The following is a 26,266-nucleotide window of genomic DNA, read 5'->3' on the forward strand; positions in this document are numbered from 1 at the left end:
ATGTCTCAAAGCAGAGGTACTCAGAGACGGGCTAACCAAGAGCCTAGACATCAAGGACTCTCCTGGTACATTTAGAAAGAACCTACCGAGATTTTTCTCAACTGGCAGAAGACAAATATGTATGGTTTTGAGCACCGTTTAAGAGTGACTGGTCTGGAGTTCTCGTTGTGCTGCAGTGGCTAATGAATTTGACTAGGAAGCATGAGGTTGTGGGTTCAATCCCTGGCCTTGCCCAGTGGGTTAACAATCTGGCGTTGCCGTGAGCTGTGGTGTAGGTTGCAGGCGCGGCTTGAATCCTGAGTTGCTGCGGCTCTGGTGTAGATCAGAGGCTACAGCTCCAATTAGACCCCTAGCCTGGAAACCTCCATATGCCGTGGGAACGGCCCTAGAAAAGGTAAAAAGACCAAAAAACAAACAAACAAACAAACACAACCAGAGTGACTGGTCTGTTTCCACAATGAAAATAGGATGACATTTTCCACCAAATGGAGAATTAAACATCCCTTGCCCTCCTAAGGGACAAAACCTATCTTCCTCAACACACTTATAACATATACTCTTCATCAGAAATAAAGATCTATTTATCAGTTAATAAGGTAGCCGAAATCTAGTGGTAATTCAAACATAACCAAATTAGCTAGTATTTTATCAGTTTAATGTGCTGGACGGTAATAGTTTACATAAAATACTGTTAGTAATGAAAAAGCCACTCAATATAGACTAAAACCTAAAATTTAGTTACTTCTCACCCTTGAAAACAAACAGAAAAGCATTCCATAAGAACAAATCAATGAGGAGTAGAATTAATCCAGAACAGCAACCCTCCCGTCTTGAAGAGTAAGGAATTTTTAAACACTTACTTTCTTCTAACACTTTTTTAATAAGAGTTCAGATACATAGTTAACACATTTCTTTTGCATAACAGCTGATCTTAAGAGGAATTCTGAGCCCTTTGTTAATTTAATAAGCTTCGGGGGATTTAAACTTTGAAAACTAAGTGTATACTGAAGTTTCATAAACTCTAAATTCAGAAACTGTCCAAACCCTTTTCTAGCTATAGAATTTCGATACCCAGGACAACCAGAGATCACTAGGATTTGAAACACTAGTTGCACAAGAAAAAAATGTTGCTTCCAAGAAGCCTTTAACTATGCATGAGATTGACAGTTTGAAAACCGTGAAGACAACTAATGATACGCCTAGCGAAGCCAGAGTGCCTTTTTCCCTCTCTACGTCCCCTCTCTACGTCCCCTCCGTTCCCGGAGTGTCACTGATGTGGCCGTGACCCGAAGGAGATCATTTCCAGCGCTGGCATCTGTACAGAGATTTCAGCTCAAAGACACAGCATAGCATTTATAAATTTCACCTCCTCCTGATGTTACTTCATCAATTATCGCCTCTATTTCTTGTAGCTCCTCCACTGCTAGCTCCATTTATTTTAAAAATAAAGCCCTTCACTTGACTATACAGCTCCTCCGGCTACTGCCTACCTCTTCTTTTCCCTTCCCAGTCAACCTGCTTCGAATTTCTTCTTCACAAGCTACAGTTCGACTTCTGTCTCTACTACTTCACGAACCCAGGGGTCACTTCTCAACTCACCGCTGCTTCCTCCTCGCTGACCTCTGATGCTGCCAGTACCTTCTCCCTGACAGGCCTTCTCCCTAGGCCGGTCCTAGGACGCCGCGCTTTCCTGATGCTCCTGCCATCAGGACCATCTCCAGGGTGGCCAGGTCGCCTCTCCTTGCTGCCCTTTATGGTCCCGAAGCAAGCCTAAGTCTTCTGCTCTCTGAAAACCCCTTTATAACACTCTTTGAACAATTTCTTCCATACTCACATTATCAACCACTGCTTATACCTCCCAGTTTGAAACTTAAACTCTATCCTGAGCTCCAGACCTCTACTTCCGACTATCTGCTGAGTTTTTACCTAAATTATGTTTTGTTTCTATTTAAACCTGCTCCTCTTCTCAATTTGTTTTTTTAAATTTATTTATTTTCCCGCTGTACAGCATGGGGGCCAAGATACACTTACATGAATACATTTTTTTTCCACCCTTTGTTCTGTTGCGATATAAGTATTTAGACATAGTTCTCAATGCTACTCAGCAGGATCTCATTGTAAATCCATTCCAAGTTGTATCCCATAACCCCAGGCTCCCGATCCCTCCCACTTCCTCTCTCTCCCCCCAGGTGGCCACAAGTCTATTCTCCAGATCCATGATTTTCTTTTCTGTGGAAATGTTCATTTGTGCTGTGTATTAGATTCCAGTTATAAGTGATATCATATGGTATTTGTCTTTCGCTTTCTGACTCATTTCACTCAGTATGAGAGTCTCTAGTTCCATCCATGTTGCTATAAATGGTATTATGTCGTTCTTTTTTATGGCTGAGTAGTATTCCATTGTGTATATATACCACATCTTCCTAATCCAATCATCTGTTGATGGACATTTAGGTTGTTTCCATGTGTTGGCTATTGTGAATAGTGCTGCAGTGAACATGCGGGTGCATGTGTGTTTTTCAAGGAAACTCTTGTCCGGCTATATGCCCAAGAGTGGGATTGTGGGGTCATATGGAAGTTCTATGTATAGATTTCTAAGGTACCTCCAAACTGTTCTCCATAGTGCCTGCACCAGTTTACATTCCCACCAACAGTGCACGAGGGTTCCCTTTTCTCCACAACCCCTCAAAGCACTTGTTATTTGTGGACTTATTAATGATGGCCATTCTGATTGGTGTGAGGTGGTATCTCATGGTAGTTTTGATTTGCATTTCTCTCATAATTGGCGATGTTGAGGATTTTTTTCAATTTCTAGTATCAGTTCATTGTACCCTGCCCTGCCCTTTCCCCAGTTCCTGGGAGGCAGACTCTACCTCCTTGGAATTTCCCAGTGATGAGTGTCTTTGTTGTTCACATTGAGCCCTGAAGCTGTATGCCAATGAGGTGACTCATGATGGGCCCCTATATAGATTATGCTAGTGAGATGACTCAGCATGGGGGGTGGCCTTGCCAGAAAAACCAACCATGTGATTAGTGGGTTGGGGCTTTGAGCCATGTGATATCAACCAGCCCTCTAGGAAGAGAAAGGGGACCGGAGATTGAGACCCATGGGCAATGATTCCATCAATCGTGACTATGCAATGAAACCCCAATAAAAACCCTGGACACTGAAGCTTGAGTGAGTGCCCCTGCTGGCAGCACCGTACTGCTGTCACACTTCCACACACTCGGAGGGTAAAGCATCCTGCTCCCAAAGGAAGAGGACAACTGACCTGGCGCTCTCAGCACCCCCCAGATCTCGCCCCATGCACGCCTTCCTTTGGCTAGTTCTGATTTGCCTCCTTTCGCTGTAACCAAAACTGTAATTGGAAGTACAAGGCTAGCCTAAGCTCTGTGACTCGTTCTTGAGAATGATCAAACCTGAGGATGCAGTGAGAACCCCTAAATTTAGAGCCAGCTGTCAGAAGGGAGGATGACCTAGGGACCCCCCAATTTGCAGCCGGCAGATTTTCCACAGAACTGCCCTCCTCCTGTGAAGTTTGGCCCAATTCTGGGGAGCCGGCATCAGAGAGATCGCACATTCCTTCAACTCAAGCTTGGAACCTGGGAGTCTCTCTCCCCTATAAACCATCCATCACAATGTTATCCCTTACACCTTTCAAGCATCTCTCACAAACCCGCCCATTTTTCACAGGCCAAATAACAACTGCCTTCCTTCAGGTCCTCATCGTGTGGCTCGACTCTCCTGACAGAGCCTGATCAGACCGCTCATCCATACCCACCTACGGCCATCTCCACTCTGCTGCCAAGCTCATTTCCCCACATGTGCAAATCACCCCTGCTCAAAATGTACAGGGCTCGTCGTGAGGAGCCAGGCTGTACCTACCGTTTCAGCTGTTTTAAAACCCTTTTAAGTACCTATTTTATCAAGACCTTATTCTTTCTTTTAAACACTGTTTTCAAAGTTGTAATAAAGGGGGAATCTATGGTAATATGTTCCCCAAATGAGGTAAATTTATAACAAACAGTCCATACACGTTTTTGAGTTCTGAAAGGCAATCAAAATGCCATGGGTGTTGGAAGCCATTTGTGTAAATACACAATTTCTCCTCCTCTCTACTTCGGGGCATCTCAGACGAGGAGGCGGTACTGAGAAGAGAAGAAACTTTCTAGCTAACTCAGGAGGGCAAAGTAAGACCAAGCTTCATTTCACTCTGCCAGTCAGAGTCTACCATCGACTCTGCCAATGACTAAGACCAAAAAAAGTTCCCGGCAGACTTCCCATCATGGTCCAAAGGAAACGAATCTGACGAGCATCCATGAGGACGCAGGTGTGATCCATGGCCTTGCTCAGTGGGTTAGGGATCCAGTGTTTGCCGTGAGCTGTGGTATAGGTGGAAGATGCGGCTCGTATCTGGTGTTGCTGTGGCTGTGGTGTAGGCTGGTGGCGAAAGCTCCGATTCGACCCCTAGCCTGGGAACCTCCATATGCCTTGTGTGCAGCCCTGAAAAGACCAAAAAAAAAAAAAAAAAAAGTTCCAGGCAGAAGCTGTTGGGAGAGCTTTTCAATATGCTAAAATGAAAACACTGGACTTAGAAGGAACTAGTCCTGGGCAGGCTTCAAACTGTAAAGCACAGGACAAGCTAGAAAGAAACATTCTGATTACATCTGAGAATTACATCAAGCCTAGATAAGGTGATCAAAATAACTACTGAGAAATAGGCCAGCTTTGTAAAAGGTATTTACTTGGTCAGGCACTTAGGCTATGAATACATACTATTACTATTTAATTTGCAAGCTAACTTCTTATTTACACAAACAGACATCTAGAAAATTCTTAAAACTAATCTCTAGCTTAATGCCCCCGAGGGAAGTGACTTCAAGGACCCGAATTTTGCCACTCCAGGCCCCTCTCCTGCCACGGAGAGGCAGCACGTCTCTACTGCAAATCTAAATCCAGGTATCTGAAGTGTAATCAAAGCCTCCCAACCTTTACAGACTGTGTTAGGAAACACACAAATACACTACAATGCTGACTTTCACTATCAGGCAAGCAGCATGTTCACACCTATATTATTTTTTAAAATTCTCACCTTCCACGGCCTTCTAATCCCTTTGAAAAAGTCAGGCATCCACATGGGAAGAACCACAGCTTCCCTCAGCAACTTCTTAGCTTCCTCCAGATCTGCTATGTCATCCCTTCAGAAGAACAGCAAACATCCCTTCAGCATGCTTACACACGGACACCTCGGATTTACGATCAACACGACTTCTTTTATTTTTTTACTTATGAAATTCTTCTTACCATAAATACATTATTCTAACTTTTACTGTAAAGTGATCACAGAAAACACATGCAGTTATAAATTAGGACATGTTATTCAATTAACAACCTTTGTCAGTTGGGGCAACATCAAAGTAACATGAAAATGTCCAAGTTGTATTCTCGAAGAACCGTCCTGCCAATCCTACGCGCTCATATTATGGATGAAGTCATAATTAGGAGATGAATGGAAAACCAGACAAGACTCACACCAAGCCCACCTTCAGCTTGTTTTCCCCGCTACTTTACTTCGAGGACTCGCAGACTCACCAGTGAATGCTGGGGTTCCTGGAGACGATGTCTCTCTCAAGGGCTTCCACCAGATCCTTATCATACGCAGCACCATCAAACTTCGGAATTTCACCATCACTTGCACAGTCTTGCATGTTCTTCCTTCCCTGGGGACAGGCGTAAAAAAAGGACTGGTCAATAACAAGGTAGTTTTAATTAACATCATTAGGCTTTCAAAATATTGCAGTGTAACCATTTAAAATGATTTAGTGTTAATTTTTTAAAACAGTGTTTTCTGATAGCCCAAATGCCATCCTCCCCTACTTAATTCATCAGAAATAGGTCAACTGGCCAACGTTATTAGACACTTAAAATTTACATTCTCGAGAGGACAGCTGCATGCAGACTAAAACGAGCTGGCCACCTCCAAGTCTGTGGGTGCAGTGGATTTCCTCCACCTCCAGAAAATACTTAGGAGTATCATACAGAGGAAGAAAAAAAATCAATTCACTGAGAACCTACTGTATGGCAAGAGATCTCACATATATTATCTCATTTTCTGTAACAACCCTACCAGGTCGGTATTACTACCTTATTTTTACAGACAAGGAACTGGGACTCAGAAGGGATAGTATCATTAGCACCACAACGCGATATACTTTACCCCAAACTCCGTATTTAATAATACAGTGTCTTCAACAGAGAATTCTATGCTGTAGTTTGCATGGGGTTCTGCCAAGATTTACTCAGCTCTGAAGAGCTTTAAATGAAGTGTGCTCAGCTCCCAGAGACAGTTCAACCACTGCAACTACTCCAGCACATAGAGCCAAATACCTCCCCAGAGCTTCAGCCCCATGGTTACAGTCTAACCCAAAAAGGAAAGGAAAAATGGCCCATTCCCTGAGCTTCAATCTGAAGAGAGAGAACAAGACGAACTTCTACCACACTCCATCTGAGATAAACCACAGACTGGGTCCTAAGTGTTAAGAGGGGACTGAATGGTTCTCTGGGCAAATGCTCCAGTTCTTTGAGCCGCTGGGAAAATGACCGAACGATATTCTGGTGACTTGACTTGACTATCTCTGGGTAGCATGGCAACAACATTAAGCTAAATTTTCAGAAAGATCCTTCTATTTCAGATGACAGATCTCAAAAGTGATATTATTAAAAAGAGTAAATGCCTACACAACAAAGATAACATCAACAAATTTAAAATAAGCTCAGCCTAGGGGTTCCTGTCGTGGTGCAGTCATGCAACTAGGAACCATGAGGTTGCAGGTTCAATCTCTGGCCTCGCTCAGTGGGTTAAGGATCCGGCGTTGCTGTGAGCTGCGGTGTAGGTTGCAGACACGGCTCGGATCCTGCACTGCTGTGGCTCTGGCATAGGCTGGCAGCTGTAGCTCCGATATGACCCCTAGCCTGGGAACCTCCATATGCCATGGGTAGGGCCCTAAAAAGACAAAAAAAATTAAAAATTTTCAAAAAATAAATAAAATAAGCTCAGCCTAGAATCACACTATATAACAAAGATAGGTCAGGGCTAGTCACAAATCACTGGGAACACTCTATAAACTCTTCTAGAAATAAATCAACTAAAGAATGCAACAGAAACTGATATATTTGGGATTAACAACCTCTGATACAGCACTGCAATTTGACTTACCAAAAAATTAGTATTAAAACATACAAGGAGACGGTCATGTTAATATGAATGTCTAAGTGGTGGGAAGAATTTGATAAACACTTCCGAGGGAAGGGAAAAGCTGTACACTTATCAGGAAGCAATCACAGGATTTTAAGAACAATAAATACGCGACCATCTGTGTCCAAGAAAGACACTTTACTGTGCATTCAAGTTTTAGATGAGTGAATGGAAATACATCATCTGCCCTCCTCAAGCATCTAGTCTAGTGGGGGAAACATGTAACAAGTAAGCAAACCACAAACACACATCATTATTAACTGTGAAGTGCCCTGAAAAAACTAAGCGGTCAATGAGCTCAAAGGTATTGAGCAAAAGGAACAGGATGGAGAGAGGGTCAGAGGCCAGCTCACTGGGCCCCTATAGTTCATCGGGGGGAGTTTAAAGATTTTATTTTAAGCACATGGGGAAATTCTTGAAATGTGCTAAGCAGGGGAATGATAGGATCTGATTTACATTTTAAAATGACCCTTCTAGCTGCTACATGGAAAAAGGATGGGTTGGAGGAAGAAGCAGAAGCAGAGAAATAGAAGCCTGTATAAGCAGTCAAGGTCAAGACCCTCGATTCACAGAAGGGGAAACATGGGCATAAGCCAGTCCACTTGCCCCAGTACCCAAAGTTTCTCAGTGATAGACATGAGACTTTCATACCAATTAAGTACTCCAGAGAAGATTCTAGAACTCGTTCAAGTCAAAATGTCGAGGTTATTAAAAAGAGATTTAGGAAATCAAAAAATAACTTATTTGGTTATATTGGGAAATTAACAAAATGGGTGACAATTACCCTCCCTAGCATACTCGGATAAATTAAAACAGGAATATCAAATATAAGTTAGTAGTTGTGGTTTCAGTTAACCAGACAGATTAACTTCAATACCTAAAAGAAGTTTAGTTTTTAGGCAAAAAAGCTAGCCTCACAAGAGAAATTATTACCTGTACAGTTTATAATATTAATACCAGCTGTAACGTCACCGAAATGATCTCAGAAATCTTTGTTCAGATTTCCTTATTAATTGACTAAGGTAAATATCAGTAAAATTTTGACATTTAGCATGAAGGCTGATATGCATTTTTTCCTTTTTTAAGCAAAGTATTTCAGATTTTTTTTACTAGTGTCTAAATTACCCGTATCAATCACTGTTTGTTAATGATCTTTCTTTTTTTGTCTTTGTGTCTTTACTGGGGCCGCACCAGTGGCATTTGGAGGCTCCCAGGCTAGGGGTCCAATCGGAGCTGCAGCTGCCAGCCTACACCACAGCCACAGCAACGCGGGATCCGAACCGCATCTGTGACCTCCACCATAGTTCACGGCATTGCCAGATCCTTAACCCACTGAGCAAGGCCGGGCATCGAACCCATGTCCTCACGGATGCTAGTCGGGTTCGCTAACCGCTGAGCCAGGGCAGGAAGTCCCTATTTCTTTTTTTTAAAGCTGGTTGTAACACACAAAACTGATTTTAAAAAACCAACAACACTGAGAACTATAAAATCTCTGGGGACCCTTCAATATTCATTTTCAAACCAGTAATCAGTGTTCAATGCAGTGGCTATCTGTCAGTTTCGCGGCCTCACACCCTCTCACGGCCTTCGGTGAGTGTAGGACTTCAGTCTAATGAACACCTGAGTGCTTATGATAATCATAACTGAACCAGTTCTACACCTTTTGAATTCTAATGAAGTTTCTATGAGTTTGGTTTTTTTAAGTTATAGTCCCTTTTGTTTCCAGAGTGACTCAGAAAGTATCTTTTATCTTCAAACAACTGTAGAGTTCTTTTTCATTTAATAAAGGGCTTATTTTCCAGTGACATTCTGCATACTTACATGTCAATGAAATAACCATTAAGGTTTAGAAAATTATGTGGAACTTTTAAAGTAAAAGACAATTTACAATATCCAGAAAAAATTATTTTACAATCAGCAAATGCTGCCTGATTATTCTGTTCTTTGCTTAAGAATCATATTTTAAAAATCAACCTTTATTTAATTTTTCTGCAACTCTTTTTATACAAGCATATTTTAAATCTAGTTCTTAATCTAGGAATACTGTGTAACATGAAAAATACTAAAATAAAGGGGAAAAAGAACTGTGACCTAACAAATTCCATTCCAAGCGCCATTCCTTACCCCATGACCTTTAGCTCTACCTCAGTCTCTTCGTTTGTAAAAATGGGAATTAAGGACGGCCTACTTCAAGGGCTTATTTCATAAATTACTGTGATCACTCCAAGTGGTCCCTAGTAGGGAAGCACCCAGCGCCCATGACCAAGACTTTTCTCTTACGTGACGTGAAGTTAAAGACTCAAAGTCCCTCGCCTGGGTCTGAAAATTTACTAGAACAGTGAGAGGTGGCTTTCAGCTGCTGCTTTAATGCAAACCAAGGTTTGCTGCACAAAAACGAAGAATTGAGAAAGAAACAAAGATGACATACAAAATATAGACTTTAAGTATCTGTTTATGTGGCTTTTGATAATGGGGAAAACCAGCTCAATTTTATCAGCAGGAAAACTTATTTATTAGTACCCTCTGGTAATCCCAAAGGGCTCTGAGATGGAATCATTTACTATTTTATGACATAATAGCGCCAACAAATCACAAACATAAAAAAATCCAATTCAATTTCAGTATTCTAGTGAGGTAAAGAGAGAGAATATGTCTTTGACTCTATTTCATGAATAGAAATACTTAGAAAACATAAGTTTTATTCCATTATGGTCTAAAAAACCACCCGGTATAGGGAGTTGGTCTGATAGAGTCCTTATCTACTGACTGAAATCATAGACAGTAAAAAGATTCAAATATAGTAATTTTTAAAGATAACCACTTGCTGTTAGTTATATTTTCATGATAAATATCATAGCATAAATGTGATGACATACCTTGACCCCATAGCTAAGAAAATGAAACTTCTCTGTAGCAATTCAATAGCATCCTCATTCATTTATGACATCACAAAGGAAATGGGAAATGCTGTCATTAAAAATTTACCTTTGTCCTTTCATCAAAATTAAGACTAAGAAAAATGTCAGGTTATCCTGGCTCCCTCCTCTGTAAAATTACTTTCAGCGCATTTTTCTTTTTTTTTTTGTTGTTGTTGTTCTTGTTGTTGTTGTTATTGTTGCTATTTCTTGGGCCGCTCCCACGGCATATGGAGGTTCCCAGGCTAGGGGTTGAATCGGAGCTGTAGCCACCGGCCTACGCCAGAGCCACAGCAACGCGGGATCCGAGCTGCGTCTGCAACCTACACCACAGCTCACGGCAACGCCAGATCGTTAACCCACTGAGCAAGGGCAGGGACCGAACCCGCAACCTCATGGTTCCTAGTCGGATTCGTTAACCACTGCGCCACGACGGGAACTCCTCAGCGCATTTTTCTAAGGTCCATTTTAAGGGCAGTACAGAATTTCTTTTTTCTTTTTTTTTTGTCTTTTTTTGCTATCTCTTTGGGCCGCTCCCGCAGCATATGGAGGTTCCCAGGCTAGGGGTCGAATCGGAGCTGTAGCCACCGGCCTACGCCAGAGCCACAGCAACGCGGGATCCGAGCCGAGCCGCTTCTGCAACCTACACCACAGCTCATGGCAACGCCGGATCGTTAACCCACTGAGCAAGGGCAGGGACCGAACCCGCAACCTCATGGATCCTAGTCAGATTCGTTAACCACTGCGCCACGACGGGAACACCAGAATTTCTATCTAGTACTAGGTTTATTCACCAGCCATTTCCCAGATAGAATACATGTATATACTGAAACCTAATCAAAGAAAGCTTCCTCTTTAAGGGAAAAAAAAATCTTGTTCTACTCTAAAATTTACAGATAAATCAAACGTTTAAAAATTTTTATCAGGAGTTCCCGTCGTGGCGCAGTGGTTAACGAATCCGACTAGGAACCATGAGGTTGCGGGCTCGGATCCCGAGTTGCTGTGGCTCTGGCGTAGGCCGGTGGCTACAGCTCCAATTCAACCCCTAGCCTGGGAATCTCCATATGCCGCGGGAGCGGCCCAAGAAATAGCAACAACAACAACAACAAAAGACAAAAGACAAAAAAAAATAAAAATAAAAAAAATAAAAATAAAAATAAAAATTTTTATCAGCAGTAAACTGTATCCATCATCTTATTCTATGAAAATGGTATAGGCATCTACTTACTTACAAATCTTTCCCCTGCAATTATGTTTTTATTTAGTGTTCACTGTAATTTAAAATACTTGTTAAAATAGTTTTTAAGTTTTAAAACTTCATTTTGAGTATTTCTACAAAAGCTCCATTTTAATCAGCATTTTTGTGTGTGTGTGGGTGTGCATATTTGTTAACACGCCTTTAAGGTCACTAGCACTGAAGAACAGCCTTCAAAAAAGGCGAAGTCTGCTTAGGTTTTTAACTCAAACTTTTTTTTTAAACCTCTTGCATGTCAAAACCATGATCCTCTATAAGCCAGCAAAAATTATAACATATGCACCCAAAGTCATGGGCTTCAAGTGGGTGAGTTAACAAGAGCTAGTCCTGCCTTGTCAAGTGGGTGAGTTAGAAAGAGCTGGTCTTGCCTTGTCATCTCGCCCTCTTGCTCTGCAGTCCTTGTCCCTACTTGCAGAGGGCTTTTCACTCTTTGATATAGGATGTGCTCGGCCTACAGGTCCCCGGGCTCCTCCTCCTGGTGTTTCTTTCCTTAGAGGTCTTACTTCTCGATTGAGACGCCTTATTTGAGGTGGTGCTCTGACAAAAAAAAAAAAAAAAAAAAAATCAAAATTAATCAAAGGCAAAAGTATTTCGACACTACCTTAGTCAATAAAATTATTATATCAATAAGCTCACAAGGTTAATTTTTCCTGCTTTTGCCAATTTATGGCTACAACTATTAGATCAGTTTTTAAAAGCTCCTTTCTATAAAATGTACTGGTTGATACAAATACTAAATACATATAAATGACACATATAGCAGCAATTATTTTGTCAAAAATAACAATTAATCACCAATAGAGGGCAATACAGATTATTTCCATCTAATACTCTTAATAGTATAACAGGATATCAGTTACTTTATTCAATATTGTCTTAAGCCAAATAAGTAACTTTTTAAAAAAAGCATTAAAAGCTGAAAGGAAAAGAATTCAAAAATGTCTATCTGCATAGCTTACTAGTTTATCCTTTACAACCAAAATGATTTTCTTTGCTTCTATACTGGAAAAACCAACATTTCAATCATCAAATTACGAACAGCAGGGTTTAATGAAACCTTCTTTATGTGTAAAATTTCTGTGTAAAAAATACTACTTATGCGGAGTTCCCATTGTGGGCTCAGCAGATTAAGAACTCGACTAGAATCCATGAGGATGTGGGTTCAATCCCTGACCTCACACAGTGGGTTAGGGATCCAGCGTTGCCACAAGCTGCAGCACCGGTCACAGATGTGGCTTGGACCCCGTGTTGCTGTGGCTGTGGTGTAGGCCAGCAGCTGCAGCTCTGATTTGACCCCTAGCCTGGGGACTTCCATACACTGCAGCCCTTAAAAAGAAAAAAAAAAAAAATTACTTATGCATTGAAGGTGTCAAAAATCACATGATCATTCAAATTATACATGCCCCCAAATGTGAATTAAGAATTTTTATAACTATATGTAGCAAAGGGTATTAATTATGGTGGTAATCAATTCACCATATATACTAATATTGAATCATTATGTTTTACACCTGGAACTAATGTAATATATGTTAACTACACATCAGTTAAAAAAGAATGTTGATACATATATAACTATGCTCATAAGTAGCATGTTTTGTCTCATGGAGTGTGAAACCTATCATCTTAAAACAGTGACACTCTGGGTTTCCCAGCACAGTATTCAGTCACCTGTCTCTGGGTGCTGGGGAGACACTGTCACTCTGCATCTAAGCTCTTCAATCTCTGCCTCCGTTCTCCTACCTTTACTGTCTTTACAGCTCTGCCTGTATTTGCAGCCTTTCAGGTCCAGTATGTGTATTCCTTTTCCACCATATGCCAAATCTATTGCTATCCCTTTTCCAGCTTCATGCTTTTAATTCATCTAACTCATCATGGAGTGTCTGGTCCTGGGATCAGAAAAAGTTTCACGTGCATATAATTCAATGAACCCGGCAAAAAACAGGAAAATGGATGAAAAGCCGAGATGGCTGCAAATTCGAGGTAAGAAATGGTTAACATACTGCAGCATTTGAAGACTACAGGAATCAGACCCCTACATGAAGCTGCTAAGGATGAGAGAGGCTGGTGAAAAGTGTGTCTATCTAGCAGGTTACATGCACTGACAGCTGAATCTCTGGAGTCCAGTCCAGTTAAACAATGTCTACTGAACACCCACCCCCACTGGGAGGTACACAGCCTCTACTGTGCTAGGCCCTAGGAAGAGACAAAGAGGAGTAAGCAGTCTTGAGGAAAAAATCAAGGAAAATACCTTAAAAATAGTATACGGTAAAATGGTTATAAGGCCTTTTCAAATTTAAAGGTATTACTATGTTTTTGGTTCTAATACAGTATTAGTCTCTTCAGCATCTGCCAATAAGATAAAAATATGAGACTGGCAGAAGGGAACATTCCTGTCTCACACATATTCGTGTGTATATAAATGTCTTTCCTGAATCGGATTCATGGCCAAAGACAATAAAATGCGACCAACAATCCCTTCGACACAGGACACCCATCCAGTTTGTCCTTCTGCTAGCAGCTGCGCCTGCTACTTAAATAGTCTGTCATTGTTTGTGGCCCTGCTTGTCCGAGGCACAGCCAGCCCGAAGCGTTGGCTCCCGAGCAGCAGGCCCGTCCTCTCCAGCTGCACGCCAGGCGCTTGGCAGCTGCTGGGCCTGCCGCGCGGGGCTGGCTGCTGAGGGCTGAATTGCAGTGCATCCTGAAATGCTTCTCCTGCCTCCTCAGCTCGGGCTTTCCCCACCTCAGCCCGCTGTGCAGAAGTCGCTGAGGAGTCCTCCTGCTGTTGTCCATTTTGCAATCGCATCCACATCAGAAAAGCTGTTGCAGTAATTACTTCCAGGCTCGTACACAGGCTGCCCTCCGAGGGTCTGCTGCTGCCGCCCTTGCCCCGCCGCTCCATGTTCTGCTGGGCTCCTAAGTGGTCTGAATGAAACTGCTCAAGAGGCCAGAGGTGCCGTTTGCGGCACGTCCCTTGTCCCACAGAAAGTGTGCCTGCGTGTGTAAGTCTTCAGTTCCATCTCACTGCAGCTGGATGTTACATTTGAAACAGACTCCGTCAGCTTCCCAAAGGACATCCTTGATTCTGTTATACTTCTTCCTCCGTTAGCGCATCACTGCACAATGTCATGCTTCAATTTAAAGACTCAGTGACAGCTCACAGGTTGTAAAAAATAAGTCCTAAGGCTTCTTTGACTCATCTCTTTTAAAAAAGAGACTTTATTAGTAGGGCTGCACAGCATCGTCAACCTCTGCCTCAATGGTCAAAGCAGGCTCACCCTCACCAGCTTACAGCATTTCAGATAGAGAGAGTAACTGGCCATCTGCAGATAAAAGAGTAGCGTATCTACACTGTGCTCAGGGCTCCTATTGGAGGATATTTCCCTGCAGGAATGGGAAGAAATATGCCTTACCCTGTCATATGCAAATTTGATTTGCATAGGATTTCCTCCAAAAGCCCATACTTGCTAAGTTATATAAAATACCAATATTCTATGCAAATGTTTTCATCAGCACTGCTTACAACAGCAAATATCTGTGAACAACCCAAATGTCCAGTATTAGAAAAGACGCATAAATTATGATACAGTCACCTAATGGCATGCTATATCCACGCGAACATGAACAAAGCCACAAGCAACAACAGCAGATGAATCTCAGGACCATAATGCTGAGTGAAAAAGTAAGTTCAAAGAACACATATAGTACGATTCCAAGCAAAAGAGGATGCGTTTGGAGATACAAGTGTATGTACTAAGAGTATAAAGAAAGGCAAGGGAATGATAGCCCCAAATCCAGGACAGAGTCCAACTCTGAAAGAGGAGGAAGGGAACAGGAGGCAGAGGAGCTCACAGGGGCCTTGAGATAACAGTAATACTCTTTATGTTAAACTCCGTGGGGGGAACATAGATGCTACTGTACTCTGGCTCCTTACTCGTTACATTAATTTTAATTATTCATATCATCTACTTGATAGTTACTAAACCTTAAATATGATGAACACAACACTAATTAAAATACCTGAGCTATGAGGAGTTCCCTTTGTGGCTCAGTGGTTAACAAACCTGACTAATATCCATGAGGATTCGGGTTCGATCCCTGGCCTTGCTCAGTGGGTTAAGGATCTGGCATTGCCATGAGCTGTGGGGTAGGTCACAGACACAGCTTGGATCTGGCGTTGCTGTGGCTGTGGCGTAGGCCGGCAGCTGTACCTCTGATTCAACCCCTAGGCTGGGAATTTCCATATGTCAAGGGTGTGCCCCCTCCCCAAAAAAAAGCAAAAAAAAAAAAAATCTGAGCGTCAAAAAAATGAAATTATAGGATTGCTACAAAGCTTCAGGCATGTTCTAAAAACACAGATATGACTGATGTAGACCCAGAGTACACATCCTGCTGAAACACATTCTAGGCAGTAATCTCTTTCAAATGACAGCTTCATAGGATGTGAGGTAAGGGGTCAAGATTTTCCTCCCCACAAGGACAGTCAATTAACCTAGAAGCGGTCACTGACTAGACCCACCTTTCCCTACTGAATTGCAGGGGTGCTTCATCCTAAGTCAAGTGACCCTACGGAATTTAACCAATGGTAAGTTCCAGTGCTAAAAGGAACTTTAGAAATTTTAGTTATGTGCTATCAGAAAATTACAAACAAATATTTTAGTACGATATATTCTGGAGTCAACTCAAAATATTAGTATTTCAATAAATAAAAGTTTCAATACCTGAACTTTTAATGAATGCAAGACACCATGCTACATAACATAAAAGGCTTTTTATCTGTTAGGTTAATCTCCCCTCATTATCCAACATGCAAATCAGTCACACCCAGAAACACAGGAAATACTGCAAGCCATGCTGATAGGATTATTCTCAAGGGTGCTTTTTGCGCAGAAAATACTCTTCAAAGGTTTACTTTGACTTTTTAAATATTCAATGTATTGAAGCTAAAAATTCAGCTAGTCCTTAAAGCAAAAATTCAGCTAGTCCTTTTTCTATGCACAAGAGTAGTAGATTTTATAAGTCACCTTTAAGAGGCTTTTAAATAATGCTTGATGCCATTTATAAACCTGGCTGATTAAATACCACTAAACTGTTTAACCTACATTTATAAATGTCATTTATTTCTTTCCTAGTTCTTCAACTGTCTTATCCAACAATGCATAATTTATACAAAAATATTTTCATAAACTTGGTAAACTAAAACAAGGTAAGCCTAAATTTCTCCTAAATGTTCCCCAAAAGTACTTAACATAAATTTTAATGTAAAAATCAGATCTAAATTATTCCATAATGTTTTAAATTGGAATTGCATGTTTATCACCCTCACTAGCCATATTTTCTTAAATTACAAGTACATAAAAATAATAAATAAATGTGCACATATTCCTTAACAAAAAATACTATTATCACAGTTTTGATTCTCTTAGACATTTCTATTCTTATTTCTAAATGTCACTGGAGTTGAAAGACGCTTACCCACTAAAGAAGACAATTAACATTCAGCCAGAAATTTCAGCTGGGTATGAGCTCTGGAGCTGCAGACATACATCTCACACTGTATTATACAATCCCACTTAGGATCCCAAGGGCTGCCTCTTAGCATTTTGATGTTGGCTATTTCAGCCAAGACAGTGACTGCATTCTCGTCAGAGACTCTGATGGGATACACTAAGCCTTATTTAGAGTTGCTAAGCCAGTCATTCTCTCACTTCTAAGGTGTGGAAAGGGATAACATCACTAGGCATTGAGTCTAATGGTAGAATGCCACCACTCCTAGGCAGGTCAGTTATTTAATTGTACCTTGCTTTTCTTTGGGTCTAGAGATAGGCTCTGGGGAGCCTTTTCTGTTTAATTCTAAAGAACTCTGAACTTGAAAAACTTAAAATATTTATCCTCTTCCTAACTTTAAAGACCTTAAAACTAGATGGACAATGGCATTCTTTCAGATTACAGGGACTATACAACTTTTACAGATTATATTAAATATTTTCAGTTGAACTTTCTCTCACAGTTGTCTAGCTTATAGTCAAGTTCTGAGATTATTCTACTAATTTTCAAAACATGGGGCATACAAAAAAAAATGACATAGTCCCTGCATTCAAGAAGATTATAATTTAGCTCAAGATATATACGTATTTTATGTTATATTGGACATCCCTTTTTATCCACATATAAATCCTACAATTAAAGCCTTGTCAAAGAAGAGTTCCCCACTAAACTATGAGCAAGAGTCCTCAAAAAAAACAAACTGAGAGTTCCCACCGTGGCTCAGCAGGTTAAGAACCTGACTAACATCCATGAGGACGCAGATTCGATCTCTGTCCTCGCTCAGTGGGCTAAGGATCCAGTGTTGCCGCAAGCTGTGGCATATGTCTCAGACGTAGCTCAGATCCCACATTGCTGTGGCCATGGTGCAGGCCAGCAGTTGCAGCTCCAAATTTCACCTCTAGCCTGGGAACTTCCATATGCCACAGGTGAGGTTCTAAAAAAAGGCAAAAAAAACAAAAACCAAAAAAAAAGAAATCCCAACAGAATGGAGTATAAGAGACTTAAGACCTTATAATAAATATATACAGTTTATCTCTAATTAATTAAAATATCCTGCAGTTGTCTTTTCTGTAACATTTTTAAAAACAGCTAGAAATTCTGGATAAAATATAACAAATATCTGTTATATATATATAGGTGATCTTACCAAATAAGCGAAATACCTAACAGCCAAAAAATAAATTAAAAATACTCCTGACAGCATGGCAGTCCTAAGAGCTTCCAAGTCTCAGACTCCTAAGGGCCTGAGATTTAATGAATACACAGTGAGGCCTGAGACAAAGTCTGAGGCCCACATACGTCCAAGAAGATGAAGAGAGACGATGACCACATGGAGCCAGGGCAGAATTTAAACAGACACGTGGAAGAAACAACCACGTCTGTCCATCCGGGCCTATGCTGTGGATCTGTAGAGGGAGGCACAAATCTCCCCCGGAAAGAGGAACCAAGGGCCTGCGCCAGGTGATTTGGGGTTTAGTTTTCTAGTATCTTAAGCAATAAAATTTACAGTATCTTAAGCAATGAAATTTACCTAAAAGTGGTCCAGGCAGGTGACATCCCTAAAGCACCCGGCTGAAGCCAACACAGTCCCTCTGAGGAGCAACATTCCTCTAAACAAGCCATACATTAGGTGACTCAAACCAAGAAGGAACATTCTCAACTTTACCACCAACAAGAGCCATCAGAAACAACAAAAAAATATAAGGCTCCAAATAACTTCTAATAATAGAACTATTTTATAGACTGTAAAATCAATGTTTAAAAGCATAAAAAAGAATGTGAAACAAAATAAACACAAGTCGTGTGAAATAAAAATAAATCCATGCTTGGAAAATGTACAGTTAAACTATTTAATACCCATTCAAAAAATAAAATCAAAAAAACACTGCGAGAGAAAAGAGAAGTGATCTACAAACAGCAAGGAGACTGCTGATGCAAGCCAGAAGGCAAAAGCCTACCGCCGCTAAGGTCAGCCTCACAGGAGAGATGGGGGCTGGAGAGGGGGAGCTAAATGGACACAGCAAGAGCAGGGGGGTGAGGACGAGGCAAGAAGAGGAGCTAAGAGAAGGAGAAGAGAAGAGAAGAGGCCGCAATCAGGGGAAGAAAGCGGAGGGAAAACAAAACAGTGCAGTTAACCCAGGCCGAGAGAAGAAGAGCGTTCCTAGGAAGGGACTTGGTAAAACACCCGCCGGTTGTTACAAAAGCTAAATGCAGAAACTCCTGCGAGCTTGCGTTCCGTTTCAAATTAGGATTCAGTCCCAATACTGCAGCGAATGGAGATCCAGGATTTTCTCCTTATTGAGGAAAAAGAGGCAGTAAGAGGAGGTGGGGGGGAGACATCACAGCAGGAAGCAAAGGAACAAAGTGGTAAAATGCAGCAAGGCAAAGAGTTCTTTCAACAAAAATTTAAAATGAATGTGTTATGATTTCATTCTGACTTACCACTATCTTGTTCCCATTCCTTAGTTTATCTCTAATGAATTAAAATTTCTATCTTTCAGTTGTCTTTTCTGTAACATAAAAAAATGATAGAACACCGAGTTTTTAGGCATGCGTTGTAATAAACACCTAGAATTCCAAAATAAAGACTTCAAATGAGTGACTACTGATTTCTACAAAATAAGACAAAGGCTCCCTAGCAAATTTACATAAAAGAAATAGCCACACAGATTGGTGTCCCACTCTGGGGACATTTCAGATGAGAATTTAGACCCTGGAAAACACCTACACCTGTGTCCTCACTCTCGGGTGATCCTGCTTGTTTTTCTTCCCTCACCGAAATAACCAGAGGACAACTTGCACAAGTGCTCACCTCCACCTGTGCCCACTTCTCGGCATCCACACCCTCTATAATAACTGCCGCCCCTGCCCTCCCCCCAGCTGCTGGGAATCGGTTGTCCCCCAGCTCCAGTCCATGGTGTCTTGTCTGCCCAGGGACATGGCTCCAGCACTGGTCCTCTTTCTCTTACGCCTCATCACTTTTCCCCATTCTGCAGTAGCATTCTTATGAGCACAGAAACGTTTCTAAACAACAACAAATTCTGCTTCCATGTCTTTCCCAACTACCACTCAATTTCCATGCTGCTCTTTTCAAGAGGACTCTCAGAAAGAACTGCAGGCACTCCCTGTTTCTAGTTCCTCTCCTCCCAGTCCCTGTACCCGCTCCATCACTCTCCACCATTCCCCCGAAACCCTGCACCACGGTCACCAATCCAGTTCTCAATCCTTATCTTACTTGACCTATATGCAGCATTTGATAAAGTTGCTTAGAATCCCTAAACTTCAATTTCTTCTAAAAAAAAAAATAGGGATGATAATAATAGTACCTACTTCAGAGAATGGTTGGGAAAACGAAGAGTTTATTAGCACAGTGTCTGGTTCACAGTTACAAACTCAACAAATGTCAGTTATTGTGGTTAATCAGCACTGCTACCTACATTCTACCCACAGTCTATTAAATATAGAATCCATCCCATATTCTAGAAACAGAATTCTGGAAGAAAATATGACGAGGGAATGGTTAGAAATGAGTATAATCTCAACTTGCCAATTATATTAAGGCAATAACCTATTCTGCCATCTAAGAATGACCTTAAATTTCTTTCCTAAAATTCCTTACTTATTGATGATTCCTAAATAGCTACTACTAATCCCAATCTCTCTTAAACTCTGCTTCTCACTTCCAATTCCCATTCAACAGCTTGATCGAGATATTTAATTATCTGCTCCCATTTTTCTCATTCTCTATGAGTCATTAATCACCAAATCCAATCTATCCTATCTCAGTAACGGCTCTCACACCCATTTTACAAGACTCTAAGTTTAAGAAGGCAGGGGCTGTGTCTGTTTCTGCATTCTGCTGTATCCCTAGCATAGTACTGGCACCTGGCATAGTACTGTCATACCAGAGGTGACAGCATCCTAGCGTAAGCTTGCCAGGATGTCTAGATTACTTTTTCCTATTGGTTTCTTCTGGTCAAGGTCTGTGCAGGTGTTGTTTTTTGTTTTTGTTTTTGTTTTATCACCTTTATACTTTCCACAGAGCCAACGATAAAGTCAAGTGTATGATGAATGTCATAAAATATATGTTGGATAAATCAGCAACAGTCTTTTTCCTCCCGAGACTTCAAAACAATTTTACAAAACAATCTCATTATCATATGTATTTTATAAAGGTGAAAAATGAGGCACAAGGAAGTGAAATTAACTTGAAGGACCACTCAGCTAGGGGTGGAACTGGTAGAAAAACTTGCTCTTCTACCTCCCAATCCCAGGAAAATCTTCCAGAGCCTAGGTGATACACCAGTGAGGAGGACACAGCAGTTTACCCCCTACTAGTACTTGACCTTGGCCTTAACTGATCCTTTTCCAGGGCAAACTCGGATTTAAAATGTGAGCGGTTACTGAATCTATTAGGATACCCAAAGAAAACATAAAGCAAAAGTTTTAATACCATGTTAACAAGAATTTCCCCTTTGCTGAGAGTCTACAGAATAGCATAAATTTGATAAAAATCAACCGTCCTCTTTGAATACAGAAACACATTATGCCATTTCTCTGGGTTCCAGATGAAATAACTAGAGGGCCTATTAGAGCTCTCTTTTACCTACATGGAACAAGCCAAATGATTATTTCCAGGCTTGTGTATCCTATTGCTACCACCATCTCTCCCAAAAGATGTAACTTTAAAAGACCTAACCCATTTATTTTTTGAGTTGAATTAAAGAATACTTTATTGAATATATGCTATGTTAAATGCTGCAATACAGAAAATCTTAGTTTCATGGCTTCAGGTCTCACTGGGAGAGATCATTTTAAAATGGCCTCGTCAAAGAGAATGTGCTAAATCAACTTACATGGAAAATAATATAAAATGATGTAATTAATACAAAACATCTTCTAGCTTAGGACACTCAGAATGATCGGGAGGCTTCATCTCTTTGGAATTTAATTCTAATATTGCCAGTACCTCCCATCATAATCCTACTTTTACAGCTCCATTTTCTCATGTTTAAGGCAATAAACATAATTCACTTGTTTTATCCAAGCAGCTGCTGGTGATTTAAAACAGGACCATGATTAAACTCAGAGGACACAGGACATATACGGTGTAACTTCACGGGAAACCACCACGGGAACCCCCCGGAGGTGACAGAGATTGCCTAGTGTGCAGCGGCAGGGACAGAGAAGTTTGTGCTCCAAGTCATCAAGCGAAAAGTTCAGCCCGATTAGTGGCTAACAACAAACACACCAGATGCATCCCGGAAACATTTTGTATAAAACAAGGTAAATTATATTGGCCTACACTGCAATTTCAGTGTGGCATTCCTGCAGAGAAATGTTTTAAATTACATTATTTATTTCATTAAGCATTTTCAGCTTCTTTATTCTCCAACCACTTCCAGTGAGAATTTAGTCAAGTGGTTAATAGCACTACTTCTCATGCATTAAGACATCCAGATGTCCATCAAAACAGAGCACCCACAGATACCACTGAGTACGTGCAGGAAGTAACACAGCGGAGGGGATATAAACAAGACTCCTGAAGTTGAGAAGATCTGCGTTCAAATCCTGGCTCTGCCACTTTCTTGTTCAGATAACTCTGGTAAAATAACAAACTTTATAAGCTTCAATTTCCTCAGCCGTAAACGGGGTTCACAACAATAAATTAGCAACGGTACTATGGGTACACAATAACAGTACCACTTGTTGGAATCACTGGAGGTTTATAAGATAATGTTTGTAAAACATAAAATGACCGATAATTAGTTATCCTTTTCCTGAAAACCATCATCCACTGCATGAGACCTGGACACTTAGAAAACCATATCCTCTTGACCAGAGTTTCAGAAAACTAAGATCTGTATAGAATGTGCAGGAAGAAAATAAAACACCTGGAGGACTCTTATGAATGAGGCTGTATCACTTTCTAAATTCTGTTATTCTCTTACTAATTACCCACAAGAACACTGCAGTACTTTATTTCGAGTTGACAATTCACTTGAATTACTTATTCCATGCCAGACTATGTCAATTTCCACCAGAAGAAAATGAAATGATAATTATGTGACGTGGTGTTAGCTAATGCTACTGTGAGAATCATACCATAACATATAAATATATCAAATCAACACACACCTTAAACTTACACAATACTGTATGTCAACTGGAGGCAAATAAAAAGTTAGTGTCAGCTTTTAGCTTTAAACCAATAGTTTATTTCTGAATTAATGACTTTCAGAAAAAAACAAAGTATTTTAAATATGTATATAATTTTATACATACATAAAATTTCAAGTGTGATAGATCAAAATACCATTATGTCTTCTTTTCAGTATTCACTTTGGAATTTCCACAGTAACAATTCTATGACTCTTGAGACAGGGCTTTCTGTAGGGTAACAGTTACCTTAATCCAAATCCCTGAATGTGGTTCCGTCTGAGGAAAGCACTATATTATTGAAGATCTCAGAAAAGAATCAGCAGTTAGTGTTTTTGTTCGTTTTCGTTTTTGTTTTTTGCTTTTGAGGGCTACACCTATGGTATATGGAGGTTCCCAGGCTAGGGGTCAAATCAGAGCTGCAGCTGCCAGCCTACGTCACAGCAATGCTGGAAGCCCAACCCACCGAGAGAGGCCAGGGATCGCGAACCTGCATCCTCAAGGATACGAGTCAGGTTTGCAACCCAATGAGCCACAAAGGGAACTCTCATTTAATGTTTTTACAATGAGAATCATAAAATTATCTCTTACTCAGTGGAAAAACTTTTGAACTAATAAATTAACTACTTTTCATAATTCTTTAAATGCTTTTAGGAAATTTTAAGATCAAGAAGTTAAACACATGATCACAACTACTCACCAAAGAGCAATTTATTTCCTATGATGCCACAGTCTGACCACAATACCACTTCACACAAAAAAAGAGGACTGAAAGCCAGAAAGACCTAAACTCTGCTCCTTGTCTAGCCTAACTCACAGGTCAAGGTCTCCCAGGCCTCAGTTTCCTTACTTATGGAATTAATGGAGTTCTTCACTCAACGTTGGCTGAATGTCTGCTATGCGCCAAACCCTGTGTGAGCAGCGGAAGTTTGCTTTTGTTATTTGTTTTGAGTAAATAAAACCAGAGGCCTTCCTCCCAAAAAACTCCTAATCTTGTTAAGAGACAAAGAAACACAGCATTACTAATATGAACAAACTGTTATGCTGGGCAAAGTGGAAAAAAACCACAGAGAGTAAAAACAAGTTTAGATGAGCTGTGAAGAATAAATATGAGTTGCTTAGATGGGGATTATGGTTATTCCTTAAATAAAGAACAGACTGGGCAAAGACAGGAAGATAGGAAAAAACAAGAAGAGAGAGCTTTAATGTGGATAACGCACAAGCTGAGCATCAAGAAAATAAACTTAAGAGCCTTAGATGCCACACTCAAAAATTTGCCCCTCAACCTTAAGGAAAAGTAAGTTTCCTCCTGCACTAAGATTCTGGGAACTGGCTGCAGGCCCAACCAGATGAATCCAATTTGCCCACCATGTCATCTACAGTTGTTAGTCTTTTAAAGCAAGAGAGTTTTGATGCTGACATTATGAAATCTAAAAGCCCTCACTTAACTAATAAATGGTAGGACTAGCGGCAGATTTCTATTGTTATGATTCCAGTAGTAAAACATTCTAAAAGTAAGACATATGACAAGCGATATACTTCTGCTCTTTATCAAATAAAACTCTGTAAACATACACGTGTGAAAACTATCAAGAGGTATTAAATTCACATGCCCCCCCCAAAACAGATTTTCATACTTAGTTCAGATAAAGCTTCACCCTCTGCACTCTGAGTATCAATTAACTACAGCAGTCCCTAAAGAGAAGACAAAGTCCCACTTACCTGTGTTCTGCAGGTACAGGGGGCGGCCACACAGCAGGGTCTCTAAATGGTTCATCTTGACAGGACACAGGGAAATCTGGGGGCTTGTCGATTTTAAAACTTTCCAAAGTGCTTACAATACTTTTAACTTGTTCGTATTCTTCCAATAATTCTTGCCGAACCTTGAAAAAAAAAAAAAATAGCCTTTCTGCTACAAACTACTTATATAAATGACAAATAACAAATTGCTATAGAATGCTAGTTGTCTTAAGATCTTTCAAAGTATGCAAAATAAGTCATTAAAACAAGAACTATTTGAAGTAATATAGATAGGAGGGCAGGAACTGGTTCGCGAAAAAGACATAACTTTTTAGGGCAAGTAGTTATACATTTTTCATGACAAAAACCTTTCTACCAAAGAATGTGATGACCATTAATACAATTTAAAACAAGCAACTAAGTTAGTACCAAGTTAACCATTCACAGAAATTTATAATGTTACGCTAAATCCTTGTAATACATAAGTAAATAGCTTCCTCAAAAATTGTGAGCCAATTTTCATCAGCATTTCCTACCCCCAATGTCACAAAATACAAAATGCCTGTCATGAGCATCTGAAAGCATGAAGAGGTGTATTACTAAGAATTACCGACTTCCAATTGAATTTAAATTTTTCTTCACCAAAGTCAGCTTTCTTCTGGCCTGGTTTAAAATCTTTCAAGTCCTGGATAAAGTTTATTTTGAGCTCAAAAGCAAAATTTTTCCCATATTTAAAAAACTTCACTGAGCACCAACTGTGTGGAAATTTTCATGTTTTCAAACTTTGGAGTCCAGACTAATTTTCAAAGGCAAACAGACTGAAAAATCACACATATAAATTAATTTTAACAATTCTAATTTTTTCAACCAGAAAGCACACTTCACTAAAAAGCAGAGCATAAGAAGCTTTCCCTTAACTTCATCTGAATAATGTATAGAAAGGAACATAAAAAAGAGTCACAGAATCAAAGAAAATATCTAAAGTAAAATTCAACTAAGACATGCGATTATATGCTGCACTTGGAGAAATGAGATTTTAGAACCTAAGGGAAAAAAAATAGTAGAAGTATCTGAATAAAAATGGTCTTTAACACAATTAAGAACATGTAAAAATATTTCCATGCTAGATGAATAAACCTTGCCTGTGGCTAGGATGCAGGCTAGAAGAACACAACCAGGAATTTCACCTTGAGTTACCACAAGCATATTGTTCTCACTCAACATAATGTGGTAACACAAGTTGGAAAATAAGCCAAAGTTATCCTAAAAACCTGTAAAAACCTCAGTTCTGACCAGTGGAAAACTTAGAAGAAATACTTAAAAGGCATTAGCACATAAAATGAAACTTCAAAGAAGTGCCTGACTTTGTACTTCTAATTTTAAAAAATGTTTAA

At 40.2% G+C, this 26,266-nt stretch overlaps 1 protein-coding gene across 50 annotated transcripts in view; it reads right to left on the reverse strand.

The window, feature by feature from the left end:
- Nucleotides 1–26,266, reverse strand: part of KATNAL1 (katanin catalytic subunit A1 like 1) — a 66,704-nt gene that overhangs the window by 21,969 nt on the left and 18,469 nt on the right. For 33 of the 50 annotated variants that reach the window (XR_014819057.1, XR_014819056.1, XR_014819061.1 and 30 more), the window contains 4 exons: nucleotides 24,855–25,015; nucleotides 11,795–11,963; nucleotides 5,594–5,721; nucleotides 5,094–5,199 (listed from right to left, as the gene is read on the reverse strand). Coding sequence is in view for 42 of the 50 variants with exons in the window: in XM_084981357.1 (XP_084837483.1) it covers nucleotides 5,094–5,199; nucleotides 5,594–5,721; nucleotides 11,795–11,963; nucleotides 24,855–25,015 (564 nt within the window). In the remaining 8 variants the exon portion in view is untranslated. Of the gene's footprint in view, nucleotides 1–5,093; nucleotides 5,200–5,593; nucleotides 5,722–11,794; nucleotides 11,964–19,415; nucleotides 19,484–24,854; nucleotides 25,016–26,266 lie in introns of all 50 variants that reach the window. The other 17 variants (XR_014819060.1, XM_084981378.1, XM_084981379.1 and 14 more) reach the window with 1 other exon arrangement.

Source organism: Sus scrofa, chromosome 11 (genome assembly GCF_054392235.1).
Source record: "Sus scrofa isolate SSC_HxYL_T2T_F1_AM1 chromosome 11, Sscrofa_HxYL_maternal_Yorkshire_Landrace_v2.0, whole genome shotgun sequence".
Taxonomy (NCBI): Eukaryota; Metazoa; Chordata; class Mammalia; order Artiodactyla; family Suidae; genus Sus; species Sus scrofa.